This window comes from Hypanus sabinus, chromosome 16 (genome assembly GCF_030144855.1).
Source record: "Hypanus sabinus isolate sHypSab1 chromosome 16, sHypSab1.hap1, whole genome shotgun sequence".
Lineage (NCBI taxonomy): Eukaryota > Metazoa > Chordata > Chondrichthyes > Myliobatiformes > Dasyatidae > Hypanus > Hypanus sabinus.
The window spans coordinates 75,246,385-75,266,758 of NC_082721.1; the positions used below are offsets into that span (position 1 = coordinate 75,246,385).

The 20,374-nt window shown below is 43.1% G+C and overlaps 1 protein-coding gene across 1 annotated transcript in view; it reads left to right on the forward strand.

Moving 5' to 3' along the window:
* The first annotated feature begins 3,681 nt into the window (after positions 1–3,681).
* The window catches only part of LOC132405920 (CD209 antigen-like protein C), a 41,419-nt gene continuing 24,726 nt past the window's right edge, over positions 3,682–20,374 (forward strand). The window contains exons 1-5 of the mRNA XM_059990900.1: positions 3,682–3,799; positions 8,719–8,790; positions 14,620–14,691; positions 17,883–17,939; positions 19,678–19,749. Of these exons, the coding sequence (XP_059846883.1) occupies positions 3,682–3,799; positions 8,719–8,790; positions 14,620–14,691; positions 17,883–17,939; positions 19,678–19,749 (391 nt within the window). The remainder of the gene's footprint in view (positions 3,800–8,718; positions 8,791–14,619; positions 14,692–17,882; positions 17,940–19,677; positions 19,750–20,374) is intronic.

Below are 20,374 nucleotides of genomic sequence, written 5' to 3' on the forward strand. Positions count from 1 at the left end.
CTTGAACAGGTCACGCCTGCCCCAGAATAGGTCCCAATGATCCAGGAACTTGAATCCCTGCCCCCTGCTCCAATCCAACAGCCACACATTCATCCTCCACCTAATTCCATTCCTACTCTCACTGTCGCATGTCACAGGCAGTAATCCCGAGATTACTACCTTTGCGGTCCTTCTTCTTAACTGCCTTCCTAAATCCCTATACTCTCGTTTCAGGACCTCTTGCCCTTTCCTTCCTATGTCATTGGTACCTACATGTACCACGACCTCTGGCTCCTCACCCTCCCACTTCAGGATATCTTGGACGCGATCAGAAACGTCCCGAACCCTGGCACCAGGGAGGCAAATTACCATCCGGGACTCCCGATCACCTCCACAGAACCGCCTGTCTGAATCCTTGACTATCGAGTCCCCTATTACTATGGTCCTCTTTCTTCTATCCCTACCCTTCTGAGCTACAGGGCCGCCCTCTGTGCCGGAGACCCGGCCAATGTCACTTCCACCAGGTAGGCTGTCTCCCCCAACAGTACTCAAACATGAGTACTTATTGTCAAGGGGTACAGCCACTGGGGTACTCTCTAGTACCTGCCTCTTCCCCTTCCTGACCGTGACCCACCTATCTGCCTCCCGTGGCCCCGGAGTGAGCACCTGCCTGTAACACCTCTCTATCACCTCCTCACTCTCCCTGACCAGGTGAAGGTCATCAAGCTGCAGCTGCAGTTCCCTATCTCGGTCCCTCAGGAGCTGCAGATGTTGATGTCCGGGAGGCTCGGAGACTCCAGGACCTCCCACATCCGACACCGAGAACAACAAGCTGCCCTCACCCTCATACTTCCCGAATAACTGAAAATAACAAGAACTAAAAGATAAGCCTATTGTGCCCTCTTCCGTCTAAGCCCCCTGAACCCAAGCCCTACACTCTGCTCCCGGCGCACTCCGCTGCCTGCAAACAAAGCTGCCCGCTGCTTAAGGCTGCGTTCTTTTTATATCTTCCCTCCTTCCCAGGCCTCCTTCACGCGCCTGCGCAGTCCCGCCTCTCAGAACTCCGATCTGAGACACAATAGGATCCCTTATTCCCCCTCACTGTTTTCTGCTGATCACCTAATGCTCCATCCATATTTGTAACTTCCCTGTAATGCCATGGGCTCTTATCTTGCCAAGCAGCATCATGTGCGACACCCTGTCAAAGGCCTTGTGAAATCCAAGTAAACAACATCCCAACGACTACATCTGCTTTCTCTACCCAGCTTGTAATTTCCTCAAAAATTGCAGTAGGTTAGTCAGGCAGGATTTTCCTTTCAGGAAACCATGCTGGCTATCTTGTTAAGTGCCTCCAGGTACACCGTAATGTCATTCCTAGCAATCGATTTCAACAGCTTCCCAACCACTGATGTCAAGCTAACAGGTCCATAGTTTATTTTTTTCTGCTCACTACCTTCTTAAATAGCGAAGTATCATTTGCAATTTTCCAATCATCGGGTACAATTCCAGGATTTATTGCTTCTTGAAAGTTGATTGTCAATGCCTCTACAATCTCTCCAGTTACTTTAGTTTAAACCCGAGGATACATTCCATCAGGTTCAGGAGATTTATCCACCTTTTAAGTTCCAGTATTTTCTTTTGTCTTTTTAGTTAATTAAATACCTAAGGTTGTTTAACACTTTTGACTACCTGTGTGTTCCTTCATTTGGATTTGCAGATATAGCATATCACTTCCTGTCCTGTTACATTGTGGGACAGCCGATTTGAACTGTGATATGAATGTATTATACATTGACTCTGTCAGTTTTATCCTATTTTCACTCTTATGAAAGGAAATCTCATGAGATACTTTCAGACTTTCTGATGCGAAATAAAGGAAAGCATATCTGGCCAAATAGTTCTTGATGTCTTATTTTAATTCCGAACAGAACAGGGTAATGTGTTGACGTCCTCTTACGCCGACAGATTCACTATCTGACATATATAGGTGTGCTCCATACACGTTTCACCTTTACCATTATTTTCAATCATATTGATGATACTTGTCATTATTCATCAAATCATTCGAGACTGAAGAAATGATGAGCTAGCTGGCAATAGAACCACACAATATCTCACCTGATACACGATATCACACGATTTCTAACCTGATATCCTCATTCAGTTGCAGGAAACCATGAGAAAACCCTTAACGCCTTCGCTAAAATTCAGGATGAGATTGCGCAGCTGAATAAGAGTAAGTTTAATAATTATCAGACAAAATATCATGTACTATTTTTAATCTGGAATTGAAGTGAATGTTGAGAAGGGGCAGAGTGGCGTAGATTGCTAACACTGCTTCAGCTAATCCTATTTATATCTTAAATTCCAAAGTCAAACCCAATCCTGCTCCTTTGGTTATCTCCTGGCAAATGTTCTTACTCTATGCATCCATCAATTTGGTAATTTACATCACACATTGACCGTGAATTAAAATCATGTGAAAACATTAAATGAAAAAAGAAATATTAGAAATTGTGACATGTTAAGTACTTCCGGTAGAAATAGAAGAATAAATGTGGAAGACTGTTCATCAGAATTCTGAAAGAGAGAGGAGGGTAAACAGATTATTTTGAAGTTCCAGAGAAACAGGAGGAGCGATCTTGAGGCCGAAAGTACTGCCCCAAGCCCAGGATATTGGGAAGTTGTGCCATTAATATGTTTGTCCATATGTTAATTTAGAAAAAGAGCTTTGACCAGCGACCGAACCGGACATCGGAAGTATTGAGAGAAGGGAATTTCAATCCGGTCGACTGCCCTAATAGAAAAGTCAGCAGTGGGTCTGTACAGCGAAAAGGAGCTTTGTGCAACGACAAAAACGGACATCGAAAGTTTTGAAAGGAGGGAACTTCTGTCCGGTCCCCTGACCGAGCAGAGATTGCAGCAGAGAGTTGCCAAAGCAAAACAGGGCTTTGACTAGCGAACAATCGGCGGTTAGAATTGATTATCAAGACCGAATTAAAGGAAGGCAGGGGCAGGCGCTTTGCCGCACCAGCCGTTATCTGAGTGGACAGAGTCAGAATGGTTTTATTGCAGCTTTAGCTCTTTGAGGCGAAAACAAGCTTGAGTCAGAGAAAGCAAAGTAACAGAAACTCAAGAGTCAGTTTCTTTTCCTTCACTTCTTTATCTGTGCTTATCTAGGATAGTAGAGATGCCAGAAGGACAGTGGAACGCTCCTCTTGCTGCATGCAGAGAGTCACAGGGACCTCCAGAATAATTCCCGACCACTACTGTGTGAACAGCATCCAACTTCAGCTTTTACCAATCCGAGTTAAGGAATTGGATCATGAACTGGATGAACTCCGGATCATTCGGGGGGGGGGGGGGGGGCTGAAGAGATGACAGATAGCGCATGTAGAGAGGTAGCTACTTCCTAGATGCAGAGCACAGGAGACTGGCTGACAGTCGGGAAGCGCAAAGACGTTAAGGAACCGGTGCATAGTTCCCCAGTGGTCATCGCCGTCAACAACATATATCAGTTTTGATACTGTCTGGTTGGGGGTTGATCTAACAGACGAAAGACACAGTGGTCGGGTATCTGGGACTGTGTCTGGATTTGAGAGTTAGCATTGAAGGGGGGAGAATAGGCATGTCATGCTGATAGGTGATTTGTTATTTAGGGGAACAGTCAGGAGGCTCTGTGGGCGTGAGCGACATTCGCGGATGGTACTTTGTCTGCCAGGTGCGACTGTCCAGGCTATCTGCGACCGAATCCTCAGGATTCTTAAGTGGAAAGGTGAACAGCCAGAAATCGTGGTCCATGTTGATACAAATGCCATGGGTAAGACGAGTAACGACTGTGTAAGGTTTTCATGGATTGGGTGCTAAATTTAAGGGTAGTACCTTCAGGGCTGTGACTCCAGGATTGCTACCCATGCCTTGTGGTAGCAAGTAGGAAGATTATGCTGTTTAATATCTAACTAAGGAGTTAGTGTTGGAGGGAGTGTGTAAGAGCTTGAGATCATTGTGATCTCTTCCACGTTATGCGGGACCTTTGTGGACGGGTCGGTTTCCATTGAATTGACGTGGAACTAATAAGCTAACGGGAAGCATTGTTAATGCTGTATGATAGGATTTAAACCAGAACTGCAGGGGCATGGGACCAGATTGCCATAACAGTTTGTGGAGAGAATGTGGAGGCAAATGTTGTTAAGAACTCAAAAAAAGTTAGCAAAGAAAATGTTGAGTGTGGTGTAACTAGTGTCCTGTGATGCTCATTGTCTCATTGCAGGTAGTATCATAGGAAGGACATATGATAGTGCTGAAGATGAGGTAGCTGGTTTACAAACAGAGGCTATGTGTAGTGAGGGGAGGCTCTTGACAGGGTAAAATTCCAGTAAACAGGATGAGCTGCATTGTTATAGGCGGACAAGATCGAAAAGGGAGAATACAGAAGGTGTTGTATTTGAATGTGCGCAGTATGCCGAGTGAGGTAGTTGAACATGCAGCACAGTTAGAGTTTGGTAGGTATGATGTCCTAGGTATCACTAAATCATAGGTGAAAGGTGATTATTGCTGAGAGCTGTATCCCATTGTATCTCCATTGTATCCCAAGGACACGCAGGAAGGCGTTGCTCTTTTGGTTTAAAAAAATAGAATCAAATCATTACAAAGACGTGACATATGGTTCGGCGGTGTTGAAACATTGTGGGAAGAGTTATGTAACTGCAGCGGTAAAAAGACCCTGATGGGAAATGTATAAAGACGCCCAAACAATAGCAAAGATGCAGTCTACAAATTACTCTGGGAGATAGACATTGCACGCCGAAAAATCAATGTTACAAAAGTCTAGAGGATTTCAAAATGCAGGTGATTTGGTGAAATCAGGTTCGTACATGATTCCAGGAGGGGGGATTTCTTGTGAGCCTCTGCTTTGGGTTTTAAAGTGGCTCGTGGTTAACACCACTAGGGAATCAGCTATGTTCGATTGGGTTTTATGCAAAAACCGGAATTGATTGGTGAGGATAATTTGAAAGAACCCTTAGGGGAAGGTAATCATGATACGATCGAATTCACACGAATTAGAGAACAAGATAAAGTTAGATGCATCAGTGGAGTAAAGGGAATTGTAGAGGCTTGGGAACTGAAATGGACAGAATTGCTTGGAAAACAACACTGGTGGGGATGACAGCAGGGTGGCAAAGGTTAGAATCTCCAGAATCAAACCGGAATGCACAGGACATATACATTCGCAAAGCAGAAGTATTCCAAGGGCAAGATGACACAACCGAGGCCAAAAAAGAAGTCAACGCCAATAAAAAAAAAGCCAACGAGTGGGCACATAATAGAATAAAAATTACTGGACAGTTAAGACAATAAGTAAAATCAGAAGACGAAAATAAGGTAGCCGGTAATATCAAAGAGAATGTTAACAATTTCTTCAGGTACATAACAGACAGACTGACAGACATACTTTATTGATCCCGAGGGAAATTGGGTTTCGTTACAGTCGCACCAACCAAAAATAGAGCAGAAATATAGCAATATAAAGCCATAAATAATTAAATAGTAATAGGTAAATAATGCCAAGTGGAAATTAGTGCAGGACCAGCCTATTGGCTCAGGGTGTCTGACATTCCCAGGGAGGAGTTGCAAAGTTTGATGGCCACAGGCAGGAATGACTTCCTATGATGCTCAGTGTTGCACCTCGATGGAATGAGTCTCTGACTGAATGTACTCCTGCGCCTAACCAGTACATTATGGAGTGGATGGAAGACATTGTCCAAGATGGCATTCAACCTGGACAGCATCCTCTTTTCAGACACCACCGTCAGAGGGTCCAGTTCCACCCCCACAACATCACTGGCTTTACAAATGAGTTTGCTGATTCTGTTGGTGTTTGCTATCCTCAGCCTGCTGCCCCAGCACACAACAGCAAACATGATAGCACTGGCCACCACAGACTCGTAGAATATCCTCAGCATCGTCCGGCAGATGTTAAAGGACCTCAGTCTTCTCAGGAAATAGCGGCGGCTCCGGCCCTTCTTGTAGACAGCCTCAGTGGATGTATAAATGGGAAGGGAGTGTGGAAATCTGCTTACTAGAAAATTATACTGGAGGTAGTACTCGGGGACAAGGAAATGACGGAAGAACAGAAAGTACTTTGCATCAGTTTTACTGCGCAAGACACCAGCTCTCTGATGGATACTTCAGGTGTTAGGGGTAAAACTTTACTATTGCTAGAGAAAAGGTTCTCTGGAACCTGAAAGCACTGAACTAGATGAAACATCTGCTCCAGGTGCTGAACGAGATGGCTAACGAGGTATTAGTAATGAGCTTTCAAAAAATCACTGGATTCTAGAATCGTTCTGGAAGAATAGATAATTGCTAATGTCATTTCAGTGTTCTACAAGGGAGAGAGACAGAAGGTAGGAAACTTTAGTCTGAACTTAGTGTTCGGGAAGATGTTGGGATCAATTATTAATTAGACTTCTCATGGTACTTAGAGGCGCATTATGCAGTAGGCTGTATTTAGCTTCCTCAAGGGAATAGTTTGTCTGAGAAATCTGTAGAATTGTTTGAAGAAATAATTAGCAGAATAAACAAAGGAAAATTGGTTGATGTTGTGTACCTGGATTCTCAGAAGGTCTCTGACATGATTCTAGCACGGTTAAAGCTGTGGCTGATTGTAAGCGGACAAAGAGCATGAATAAAGCGAGCCTTTTTTTAGTCAGCTACCGGCGATTAGTGATGTTCCACAGAGTTGGGACCGATTCTACTATATTATATGTTAAAGATTTGGACAATGGAATTCATTGCTTCGCTACAAAGTTTGCAGATGAATTGAAGATAAGTGGAGGGGCAGTTAGTTTGGAAGAAGTTGAAAGCCTACAGAAGGATATAACCCGATTAGAAGAATGGTCAGTGAAATGGCAGATGAAATACAGTGCCGAGAAGTTTACAGTCAGGCACTGCCATAAGGAGGGCATTAGGCGTGGACCCAAAAGCAAGACACAGACACTGAACTACCTGGAATAGGACTAGGCATGAGAAGGAAGTGAGGGAAGTGGGGAAGAAACGCACTGGACATGATCCCGGTCCCGGAAGAGACAAGGACTTCAGGCCTGGGCTAGGACCGGACGAGGATAGAGAATCGGGACATGGAACTGAGAACTAGGAGCCTGGGCTTTGATTCTGAGCCAGAGACTGGACTTCACTCTGGCTCGGACTCCAGAACCCGTCAAGGACAAGACGTGGCTACAGAACGAGGAGAGGCTCAAGGCTGGATGTGAGACTCCTGGACTGGACAAGGACTCAGCACAGGACGAGGGAAATCCAGCACTGGGCTGGGCAATGTTCTCCTCTGCTGGGCGAGGCACATGGACATGACAAGAACCCAGAGCCTTGGTCGAGGAATAGACAGGAACACGGAACACCAAGCCGGGACCCCTCCTTGGGTACAGGGCATAGGGCCGGGACTCATTACACTGAACAGAGAGCCGGGACCCCTCCTTGGGTGCAGAATGTAGTGCCGGGACTCATTACACAGAACGCTGAACATGAAGAGACTGTTGCCAATGCTAGGTAGTGGCAAAACGGCCGGACCTACCTAGCCAAGGTGTGGACACAGACAGGCAGTTCCAAATCGGGCAAGGCTACAGACACAAGCAAGGCGAGGCAAGGTTCCAGGCAGAGGCCTGGTGAAGCGACGCAAGGCTCCTGGCAGACGCAAAGTGAGGAGAGGCAATGCTCCAGCCAAAGGCAAGGCGAGGCAAAGCGAGGCCAGGCTCCAGGCAGAGGCGCGTCAATGATCCAGGAGATGGTGAAGGGAAGGGATACAGACGGGGTTAGGACTGGAACAATCCACAATCAAAGGCTGTATCCTGAAACTATTTATGTGGCCAACCAAACAAGAATCAGCTGCCTCAACAGAAGCTGGGGAAAACCAGATATCCTGGATAAGGAACAGGACCGGACCGCGAACCAGAATGCGGATATCACTGACCGGACCATGACATGCACTTTGTTAGAAGAAATGACGTCTTGACTGTTTTCTAAATGGAAAGAAAATACTAAAAAAATTCCGAGGGGTAAAGGGTCTTGAGAGTCCTTGTGCAGGGTTTCCTAAAGGCAAATGTGCAGTTTAAGCATGTGGTGAGGAAGGCAAATGCATGGTAGCTTTCATTTCAAGAGGGATAGAATATAAAATCAAGGATGTAATGTCGAGATTTTAATAAAAACTGCTGCGACCTGAATTGTAGTTTTGTCTGTAGCTGTAGGCCCCTTCACTTTGAAAGGATGTATTGAAATTGGAGAGTGTTCAAAGGACGTTGACGAAAATAAGGCAGGATTGAATGACTTGTCATATGTAGAACCCCCAATGTACAGACGGAAAAAAAGCAAATCTTGCGAACATTTTGCAAAGGTTTTTCACCCTGGCACTAGTGGAACAAAGTTTCATATAGCTGTATATATCAGCTTGGCTGAAATGCAATAAATTTGAACTTGAACTTGAAGAATGCCTCCGACTGTCCTTTCATCAATGTTTTCAATTCAGAATATAACATCGTATTGGGTCTGAATGTCTCACTCACTGATGGATTCAATATCTGACAGATGCGCTCAACACATGGTTGAACATTTACATTATTTTCTATTACACTGATGAAGATTATCAAAGTTCTTTAAGCCATTGTAGTCAGAAGAAAGGATGATCTACGTGTAAGCTAAAAGCCATAATCTGATGTGTTGCCTTTTCAGCTGTAAAAAACTCCGAGCACACCCTGAGCTCCATCGCCAAAATTGAGGACGAGATTTCACAGCTGACTAAGAGTAAGTTTAATAATTATCATTGTTGTTTGTCGTATTTTAATACATGAAACTACATATGTGTTAATTTGGTGCAGAGCAGCGTCGATTGCTGAAGTTGTTTCGCCTACTCCTACATATATCCCAAGTGCAGTATCCAGACCAATCCGGCACATTTGCTTATCTTCCAGACACTTATCTCATTCTTTACCTTCAACAGTAGCTACATCACATCACTCCACAAATACACTGGGTTGAAGCAGAAGGGAGATAGAGCTGAAAATCATAAATGAAAGCAGAAATTGTTAGAAATTGAAATAGAGACATGTCAATAATTTTGGTGGAACAAGAAATACATGTTGATGAGTACCATTCATCAGTACTGCGAAATAAGAGAGGGCACACACAAATTCACTTCAGTTTGCAGAGAAACCGGAGGAGTGATGTTGAGGTTCAAATATATTTCGCAATGGATTGAATTCTGCCATGGCTAGGGCGATGGGAAAACGATATTAATACGTTTGCCACTGTTTTAATTTCTCTCTTAATTGCATTAAGTGGGTAGTCATAATGTGGGCATAGAATATAAAATGCTGTGCAATGTAGAGCTAGTGGATATTTTCAAAGATCAAAACGTCCTAAATACTTTTATTATGGTACGTACAGAAAATAATTGTGCAATAATAATGCAAAGCAAATACCCTTCATATTCGGGTAGTAAGTAGTGTACTGGGGGAGCTGAGTGTTTTTGTATTCATCATTTTGTTTCATATTATCTGCATTTTATTGATTATATTCATCATGTATGATTGCGCTTTCGGCTTTAATGATGTGTTATAGTTAGATCTTCCTAGTTTATATTTACATTGCAAACGTCCTTTGATAATTCTCCTCAAGTTTTTTACTGGTGTATAATTAAGTATCCTTGAACTGTTACTCTTTTCAGAATGGTTACTTAAAACTTTTCAGTTGTCTGGGGTCTAATTAGGTGTACACGTGACCTGGAGTGCATTTCAAGAGGTAGTGCTAACCCTCGGTATTCTTACTCGATGGTCCTGACTCTTGTCGAGTAATGTTCAGGCCAAGTTTTTGCGAGTTATCCAAGACCATAAGACCATTAAATATAGGAATAGAATAACTGGAATAGGCCATTCTGGCCATCAAGTCTGCGCTGTCATTCAATCATGGGCTGATCCAATTGTTCCAGTCATCCCCACTCGCCTATTTTCTCCCGAATCTCTCAGATACCCTGGCTAACCAAGTACCTATCTGTCGCAGCCTTTAATACATACAATGACTTGGCCTCCACAGCTGCTCATGGCAGCAAACTCTATCTTAAGTAATTTCTCTGTATTTCCTTTTTAAATGGATGTCTTTCAAGGTTGTATTGTGCCCTCTTGTCCTAAGCTCCCCTACCATGGGAAATAACTTTGCCATAACTAATCTGTTCAGCCTTTTCAACATTCAAAATTGTTCTATGAGATCCCCCTCATTCTCTTGAAATGCAGGGAATACAACCCAAGAGCTGCCAGACTTTCTTCATACAGTAACACATTCATTCCTGGAATAATTCTCACGAATCTTCTCTGAACCTTCCCTAATGTTAGTATATCCTTTAAAAATAAGGAGCCCAAAACTGTACACAATATTCCAAGTGCAGTCTCACGAGTGCCTTATATTCTATACCTCCAGAAATGAATGCCGACATTGCATTCGCCTTCTTCTCCATCGATTCAACCTGGAGGTTAAAACTCTACAGGGTCTTCCAATTCCCTTCTCTGCATTTTGAATTCTCTCCCCGTCTGACTAAAAAGCTGCTCGTTTATTTGGTCACCAAAGTCTTTCATTTGCCACTTATTTGCCCAATCCTTCAAACTATCTAACTCTCTCTAAAGTCTCTTTGTTTTCTCAACACCACCCGCGACTCCAGCTTTTGTATCATGGGTAAGTTTAGCTACAATCCAATAACCAAGTGTCCAAACAATTTTCATACACCGTAAAAAGCACCAGTTGCAACAACGACCCCCGTGGAATTCTACTAGTAACTGGTCTCCAGCCAGAATAGGATAACTAATTCCCATTCGTTGTTTTCTGCCGATCACCCAATGCTCCACCCATGCTAGTAATTTCCCTGTAATGCCATGGGCTCATATCTTGCTAAGGAGCCTCAAGTGCGACACCTTGTCAAAGGCCTCCTGAAAATCGAAGTACACAGCATCTCATCCACTGTAGCTCCTTTGTCTACCCTGCTTGTAATTTCCTCGAGAAATTGCAGCAGGTTAGTCAGACAGGACTTTCCTTTCAGGAGACCATGCTGACACTCTTGTCATGAGCCTCCAGGTACATCTCAATCTCATTCTTAACAATTGATTCCAACAACTTCCCAACCTCTGAATTCAGACTAACAGGTCTATAATTTCTTTTCCACTGGCTCACTCCCTTCTTAAACAGCGATGTAAAATGTACAATTTTACACTCATAGGGTAGAATTCCAGGATCTATCGCTTCTGTAAGATCATTGCAATGCCTCTACAATCTGTTTAGTTACTTCCTTTTAAACCTGAGGGTACATTCCGTCAGGTTCAGGAGATTTATCCACCTTGTAAGCTCCACTGTTTACTTTTGTCTTTTTAGTTAACTAAATACCTAAGGTTGCTTAACACTTCCAAGTATATTTGTGAGCCTTCATTTGGATTTGCAGTGTGTCACTTCCTGTCCTTTTCCATTGTAGGACAGCTGAATTGGACTGTGATATGAATGTATGTTATATTGACTTCGTCAGTTTTATCTTATCTTCACTCTTGTGAAAGGAAATCTTGTCAGATTCTTTCAAACTTTCTGATGCGAATTAAGGGAAAGCGTATTTGGCCAAATATTTCCTAATGTCTTACTTTAATTCCGAATGGAACAGTGTATTGTGTTAATAGCCTGTCACGCTGACTTATTCTATATCTGACATATGTAGGTGTGCTCCATATACATTTCAGATTTAGCTTTATTTTCAATCACATTGATGATGATTATCATCAGTCGTCAAATCATTTGAGACTGAAGACATAATGAGCTAGCTGACAAATAAAACCGCACGATCTAACCCGATATCCACATTTAGTTGCAGGAAACCAGGGGAAGACCCTTAGTGCCTTTGCTAAGACAAGATTTCACAGCTGAATTTGAATAGGTTGAATAAATATAAGACAAAATATAATGTCCAATTTTTATTTTGGAAACAATATGAATGTTGATAAGAGGCAAGGTGGCGTAGATTGCTAAAATTGTTTCAGCTAAACCTATTTATGTCCCAAACTCCAAAGTCAAACCCAATCCTGCTTCTTTGCTTATCTCTTGGAAAATTTTCTTATTCTATGCCTTCAGCAGTTGGTAATTCACATCACACCTTGACCTTGAATTAAAATAGTGTGAAAACAATAAAAGAAAAGAGAGATGTTAGAAATTCTGACGTGTTAAACAATTCTGGTGGAAATAGAAGAATAAATGTGGAAGGCCATTAATCAGAATTCTGAAAGAGAGAGGAGAATAAACAGATTCATTCGAAGTTCCAGAGAAACAGGAGGAGCGATCTTGAGTCCGAAAATACTTCCCCATGATCAGGATATCGGGAGGTTGTGCCATTAATATGTTTGTCAATATGTTAATCTAGAAAAAGAGCTTTGACCAGCGACTGAACCGGACAGCGGAAGTATTGAGAGAAAGAAATTTCAGTCAGTCCACTGCCCTAGTAGAAAAGGCAGCAGTGGGTCCGTACAGTGTAAAGGAGCTTTGAGCAGCGACAAAAACGAAAATCGAAAGTTTTGAAAGGAGGGGATATCTCTCAGGGCCACTGAACTAACAGAATTGCCAGCAGAGGGTTGCCAAAGCGAAAAAAAGCTTTGACTAGCTAACAATTGGCGGTTAAGGATGATTATCATGGCCAAATTAAAGAAAGTCAGGGGCATGCTCACTGTCACTGTTATCTGAGTGGGCTTCAGAATGGTTTGATTGCAGCTTTAGCTCTTAGAGGCGAAAACAAGCTTGAGTCAGAGAAAGCAAAGTATGAAAAACTCAAGATTAAGTTTCATTTCCTTCACTTCTTTATCTGTGCTTAGCTAGGATAGTAGAGATGCCAGACAGGACAGTGGAACTCTCCTCTTGTTGAATGTGGAGAGTCAGAGAGGCCACCAGAATCTTCTCCGATCACATTCGTGTGAACAGCATCCAATTTCAGATTCTCACAATCTGCATTAAGGAATTGGATCATGAACTGAATGAACTCTGTATCATGCGGGAGACTGAAGAGATGACAGATGGAGCATGTAGAGAGGTAGTGACTCCCTAGGTGCAGAACACGGGAGATTGGGTGAGAGTCGGGAAGGGGTAGGAGGTTAAGGAACCAGTGCATAATACCCCTGTGGTCATCGGAATCAACAACATATATCAGTTATGATACTGTCGGGGTTGGGGAGTTGACATAACAGACGAAAGTCACAGTGGTCGGCTATCTAGGACTGAGTCTGGATCTGTGAATCATCACTGAAGGGGAGAGAATAGGCATGTTATCGTGTTAGGAGATTTGTTTGTTGGGGAACAGTTAGGTAGCTCTGGGGGCCTGAGCGAGATTCACGGATGGTATTTTGTCTGCCAGGTGCGAGTGTCCAAGCTATCTCCGATCGAATCCTTAGGATTCTTAAGTGGAAAGGTGAACAGCCAGAAATCGTTGGCCATGTTGATAGAAATGCCATGGGTAAGACGAGTAATGACTGTATAGTGTTTTCACGGAATTAGGGACTAAATTAAAGGGTAGGGCCTTCAGGGTTGTGACCTCAGGATTGCTATCCGTGCCTTGTGGTCAGAAGTAGGAAGATTATACAGTTTAATATGTGGCTAAGGAGTTGGTGTAGGAGGGTGGGCGTAAGTGTTCTAGATTATTGAGCTCTCTTCTGGGGTATGTGGGACTTGTACAGAGAGGATAGTTTGACTTGCAATGGAAGGAACTAATATCCTAGCGGGAAGCTTTGTTAATGCTACATGCTTGGATTTAAACCAGAGCTCCATGGGAACCAGAGTGCCAGAACAGTTTGTGGAGAGGACGTGGAGGAAAATGTTGGAAATAACTCAAACAAAGTTAGCAAACGAAATGTTGAGCGTGGTGCGACTAGTGTCCTGAGATGCACATTATCTCATTGGAAGAAGTATCAAAGGAAGGACAGATGATAGTGCTGAAGTTGAGTTAGCTGGTTTACAAACAGAGGCTATGTGTAGTTTTTGCATTACATTTCAAGAGGGCTGGAATATAACAGCAACGATGTAATGTTGGGATTTTATAAAAACACTGCTGGGACCTGAATTCGAGTTTTAGATGCAGCTGTAGGTCACTTATCTTCGAAAAGATGTACTGAAATTGGAGAGGGTTCAAAGGGTGTTGACGAAAATAGGTCAGGATTGAATGGCTTGTGTCATATGTAGAACACCCCATGTGCGGAGGGGAAATGAAAGCAAATCTTGCAAACATTTTGCAAAGGTTGTGCCCTGTGGCACTAGCAAAACGAAGTTTCATATAGCTGTATACATCTGCTTGGCTGAAAGGCAGTAAATTTGATCTTGAACTTGAAGAATGCCTCCGCCTATCCTTTTTCAGTTTTTCAGTTCAGAATATTACCTCGTAATGGGCCTGACTGTCTCACTCGCTGACGGATTCAATATCTGACTGAGATGTGCGTAACACATGGTTCAACTTTTATATTATGTTCCATTACATTGATGAAGATTATCAGACTTCTTTAAATCATTGTCGTCTGAAGAAAGATGATATATGTGTGAACTAAAACCCCATGATCTGATTTGTTGCCATTTCAGCTATAACAAATTCCAAGCAGACCCTGATCTCCATCCCCAAAATTCAGGACGAGATATCCCAGCTGAGTAAGAGTAAGTTTAATAATTATCATTGTTGTTAGGTCGTATTTTAATACACAAAACAATATATGTGTTGATTTGGTGCAGAGCAGCGTCAATTGCTGAAGTTACTTCGCCGACTTGTACATGCATCCGAACTGCTGTATCCAGATCAATCTTGCTCATTGGATTATCTTCCAGACACTTATCTCATTCTTTACCTTCAACAGTAGCTACATCACATCACTCCACAAATGCACTGGGTTGAAGCTGAAGAGAGATAAAGCTGAAAATTATAAATGAAAACCGAATTTTTTAGAAATTGAAATAGAGAAATGTCAATCATTTTGGGTGGAACTAGAAACAATGTTGATGATGACCATTCATCAGCACTTCGAAATAAGAGAGGGACACACACAAATTCATTCTAGTTTGCTAAGAAGTAGGAGGAGTGATGTTGAGGTTCAAATATCTTGGTTTGAATTCTGCCATGGCTAGGGCTACTGGAAGACGTCATTCATACGTTTGCCCATGTGTTAATTTATCTCTTAATTGCAGTAAGCGGGTAGACAAAATGTGGGCACAGAATATAACATGCTGCGAAATGTAGAGTTGGTGGATATTTTCAAAGATCAACACGTCCTAAATACTTTTATTATGGTACGTACAGAAAATAATTGTACAATATTAAAACAAATCAAATAACCTTCATAATTGAAGTGCACAAAAGTGAGTGCATAGCCTGAAGTTAGTCATCACTGCAGACAATCCAAGCGCATGTTACTTACATACCATAGCCTCAGTTCAGCACAGAAACGAGTGACTCTGGAAGGCAGCGAGCGGCACCCCGACCGTTTCCTTTCCTCCCGCCTCGACACCAACTGACACATCAAACTTTTCACGCTGTCCAAGTGCTCATACCGGTCAAACAACGTGGCTTTCTTCGGGCTCAGATCCGGTATTTGACGCATCAGTAGGATCTTGTGCCCAGGACATTTCATCTCGACTGGGCCTGTGCCTGACTTTTCTAACTGGCCCGACGCTTAAGTTGGTCAAAGATTGGCTGATTCCTCGCTCTCAGGTCCTGCCGCTTCGAGTCGCCTCTATGTCCGCTCTAGCCATACATTGGTTCATTGCCCGGTCACGCGTCTGTGCTCTGCGGCCTTGATACGCCCCGTATACACCACATGCTTGAATTCACTATGAATTCGGCTATTAATTGCAGTAATTGTTTTGGATTGTTTGATTCATAATTTCCCGAATAGTTTGGATTGTTATCCCTGTACTTCACCAGCGCCATCTAAACACGGAAGACAATTTAGCCAGCCTGTAAAACTGGAGACAGAAAGACTGAGTTAAATTCACATATGGAAGATGTGCCGATAATTAAGATAAATAGAAAGCACGTTTGCTGTCAGCCATTGTAAATTATGCAATTTAATCTGAAAAGTTAAATTTTCCCATACAGCGTACGGTCCTGTTATCTTGCTATCACTTTCTAATATTTCTGATCTTTCACGAGCTGCGAAGCTGTTGAGTCCGAATGGGCGGAACACGCCGAATCTCTCTAGCCGCCTGGGAATATCATATATCTGCAGCAAATTGCTTTTAAGTTTCCTCAGGCTATCCGATCTCCAGAAGTACTATTTCCCAGTCCTTGCAAATGTTGGTGAATCTCCGCTGCAGATATCTTTGTTCTGCAGACTGTCGGGCAGGTCGTGTGCAGAAGTAGATACGAAGCCTAAACAATATTTTAATTGGAAAATTCCAGCAGTGTCACCGCATTCCACATTCTTTGCCACGCTGATAACGTTCTAGAATATTTAAGGAATGACTGACGCAAACCACTTCAATAATGCCTTTTAGAGTCACAAGTCCTTCTTTCAATTTCAGTGCCACTGGCGGAAGAGCAGCGCTACTAGCAGTGCGCAGATACTGAGAGCTTGCAGAATCACAGAGCTGCGTTAATAAGTAGTAGTTATAGCACAGGAAAAGGGCAATTTCATCATATCAAGAATATCTGTGCCGTTTTCGCTGTTAAAATAGTCGCAGATACTGCTGGTGCGATGCGCAGTTTCGGAAAATAATTAAAATACCACTCGCATGACGTGTAAGACGGGAAAATAGTTACGAATTGAAACAAGGGGAAGCGCACCCCATTTCTCTAGCAGGATAACTCCTTATGGCTCATAAACTAAATCTGAAGCTGTTACAAAACAGATTTCAATGACTGCATCTCAGACTTCCATTTCTTCTTCTAGTTGTTTACATTGGCTCAACATTTTCTCTGCATCGGCAGAGATTCTACGTCTTTATTTTTAAACGGCAGAAACGATCATTCACTGTTTCAATATAAATGGACACCGCATGCTGAGCTATAGGGTAAGAGGCAAGGATGTTTTCTACTTGGAGAAGAACCAGAGGAAACTTATGGGAAGAACATTTCTTGAATCAACCTCGTGGTATATTAGTGCCTTAACAAAGAGCCACAGAAATCTTATTAGCGGGATGGAGAAGGATAGTTTAACTTATTCCAGCGACATTAAGTCGCAGAAACATCGAATATCGCTATAGGAAAAGAGGCACAGGCCCATCTTATCAATGACGATTGAAAAATTTCCAACATATCAAATCTAAATTTGCAACAAAACGCCACTTCACTTGAAACGCGTGGCAGAGGGTTGTTATAATAGTTTGAACGTTTATGGCTTTTTCATCATTTTTAACTGTAGATTTAGCACCGCACAATAGTAGGCACAAGAAGCCTGCCTCCTCAAATCCCCCAAATTGCTTGAAATATATTCCTCTTAACCGCTTTTTTTTTGCCCTACTCCACTCCACCTGGTGTGGCAGACTCTCAACATTTTTCTCGAGTGCCCGTCACAGCTCTTATACTCTCCGTGAAAATATCTTGTTAATTTTCCTTTTATTGCAAAAAGCAGCCTTTCCGATCTTCAAATATGCAATTTCCATATCCGAACAATAGCGTCCAGAAACAACTGGCCATCCGTTTCAATTACTATCATATTACCTATAATACTGTGAACAATGTTTTGTAGGCAACCACGAGTTGTCCAATTCTTGCAATTTGCTTCCCCTGCAAGATGCCTGTTGTTACAAATGTCCTACTGCCTAATAATGATGAAGAAATATTTTGGATAGCAGACCATTTCCCTTTAGGACTAGATGACTATGTGCAGGTGAACATTTATTTTCCATTTCAGATACAGCAACGTCAATCGCTAGTGTGAAGAATGAGCTTTCTCAGTGGAAGAGTAATGGTGAGTGTAAGACTACAATTTGCTGAATTGCTGTACATACAGATGGTTCACATCCTGCATTTGTTTTCCCAAGTTCCGCCGTAAGTTCGGGCTCGAACTGATTTCTAATATGGAGGACATTGTGTTCACCTGTGGATAATGGAAGAAAAGAGAGATAATTCTAAAGTGTCAGTTGCACTACAATCTTTACTCTGTCACGTCCCACCTCAATGAACCCCATCCACCCGATCGAAATAGCTGTTCCCTTGCCCCAGCCCTATTCAGGACGTTACTTTGAACTCTTTGTGTGACAATGTTGCCCGCAATTGGTTCTCAGTCATATCCCACGTGTGCACCTCCTGCGAGTCAGCAACGTTGGGAAGTTTCGCCGCGAATTATCAGGCTTTCCTTCATCCACCATCAACACTGCCCTTACCCGCATTTCTTCCATTTCGTGCACATCTGTCTCAGCCCATCCTCCCGCCAACCCACCAGGGAGAGGGTTCCTCGTGTCCTCACCTACCACCCCATTAGTCTCCACGTCCTGCACATAATTCTCTGTAACTACTGAATCTCGTACGGGATCCCACCACCAAGCACATCCTTCCCTGACACCACCCAGCCTACTGTCCATTCTCATGAGGAATTGCCCCTAAGCGACTCCATTGCTCACTCATCTTTCTCGACTTATCCCCCTCCTGGAACTTACCCTTCCAACCGGAACAAGTGTCACAACTGCCTTTACACCTCTTTTCACACTACCATTCCGGACTGCAAGCAGCCGTTCCAGGTGATGTGACACTTCAGCTGTGAATCTATTGCGGTCATCTGCTTGATCAGGTGCTCCCGCTGCGGACGCCTGTACGTTGGTATAGCCCGGCATGGTTTGGCAGACCACTTCACCAAGCACCTTTGCTCAGTCCACCAGAAAAAGTCGAATCTCTCTGTATTCACCCATTTTAACTCTCACTCCAATTCCCACTCAGACATGACAGTCCATGGCCTCCTCTCCTTCCATTTTGCGGCCACTCTCAGGATGTAGGAACAACACCGTGTGTTCCTTCTGTGTACCCTCCAACCTGATGGCATGAAAATCAATTTCTTGAACATCCGGCAATTGCACCCCCACCCACTTCATCATTCCCCATTCTTGATTCACTTGCTTCACCTTTTCCTTACCACTCCATCACCACCTTCTGGTGCCCCTCTTTCTTCTGTTTCTTTTATAGACTGTTTCTTCTATGCCCCTCTCCGATGAGACTGCCCCTCCTCTTGCCCTTTATCTCTTTCATCAATAAACTTCCCAGTGTTTTACTCACCCCTCCCAATCCCCTGGTTTCCCCATCACCTGCCACCTGGTACATCGTTATTCTCTCTCTGCACCTTCTTCTGTGACTTCACGGTGTTTATTCTAGTCTTGATGAAGCGTCTCGGTCTGAAAAGTTCGCTGTTAATTCCTTTTCACAGATAATGCTGAGCAGACGTGGTCCTCCAGTATGTTGTGTGGTTGCCACGGAAACACGTATCTATTGCAGTAGTGGTTTATGTCTCCACTTTCTTTTGAATACGAAAGAGTTCAATGCGTCTGACTGTCTTTCTCGCTGACTGAATCAATACCTGATACAACCGTGCGCAACGTAGTTTTACCTGTTATTTTATTATCAATGATATTGCCGACGATTTTCGTCGTTCTTTAAGACACAGACTTGGGATGGATGGGAACGAAAACAGTAGAATCTGATGTGCTGTCCTCATTCAGTTGCAGAGAAGTTCACGAAGACCGGCAGTTCCATCACCAAACTTCAGGATGATATTTTGCAATGGAGTAATAGTAAGTTAATATTTATCAGCTAGTAATATATTTCCAGTTTTTAAGCTTGAAACTACATGAATGTTGATCAAGTGCGGAGCGGCGTTGTTTGCTAAAATTGCTTCAGCTACCCCTACCTATATCACAAACATCATACTCTAACCCTCTTCTGCTCCAAAGTTTCCTGTTCATCCGTATTTCTCTTCCCTTCCGACTCCCAATCTACATCCATACACTCCGACACTTTCCTGTAACCACTAGCTCCAATGTCCATTTCGAAAAAATCACTTGGGCTTCAAACTCCTTTGCCGAAACAACTCCGCTGGATTAACCCCTAAGGCAATTATACTGGGAGATTTAGATGACAGCACCCTAGTCCAATACCACCCGATATTCAAAAATGGCAAGTGCCATGTAATTTGTTTGTTTTAATGTAGCACTATATTAAACACACACACACACACACACACACACACATATATAATAGTGCAAAAGAGATGGGGTTCCTGTTGAAGTCTTCGTGCATTCATTTTCTGTTCAGAAATATGACGGCCGAAGGCACAAAACTGTTCCAAGTACCTTGTGTCGTCAGGCTCCTGCTCCTTATCTTCGATGGTAGCAAAGAGTAGAGGACATGTTGTGGGTG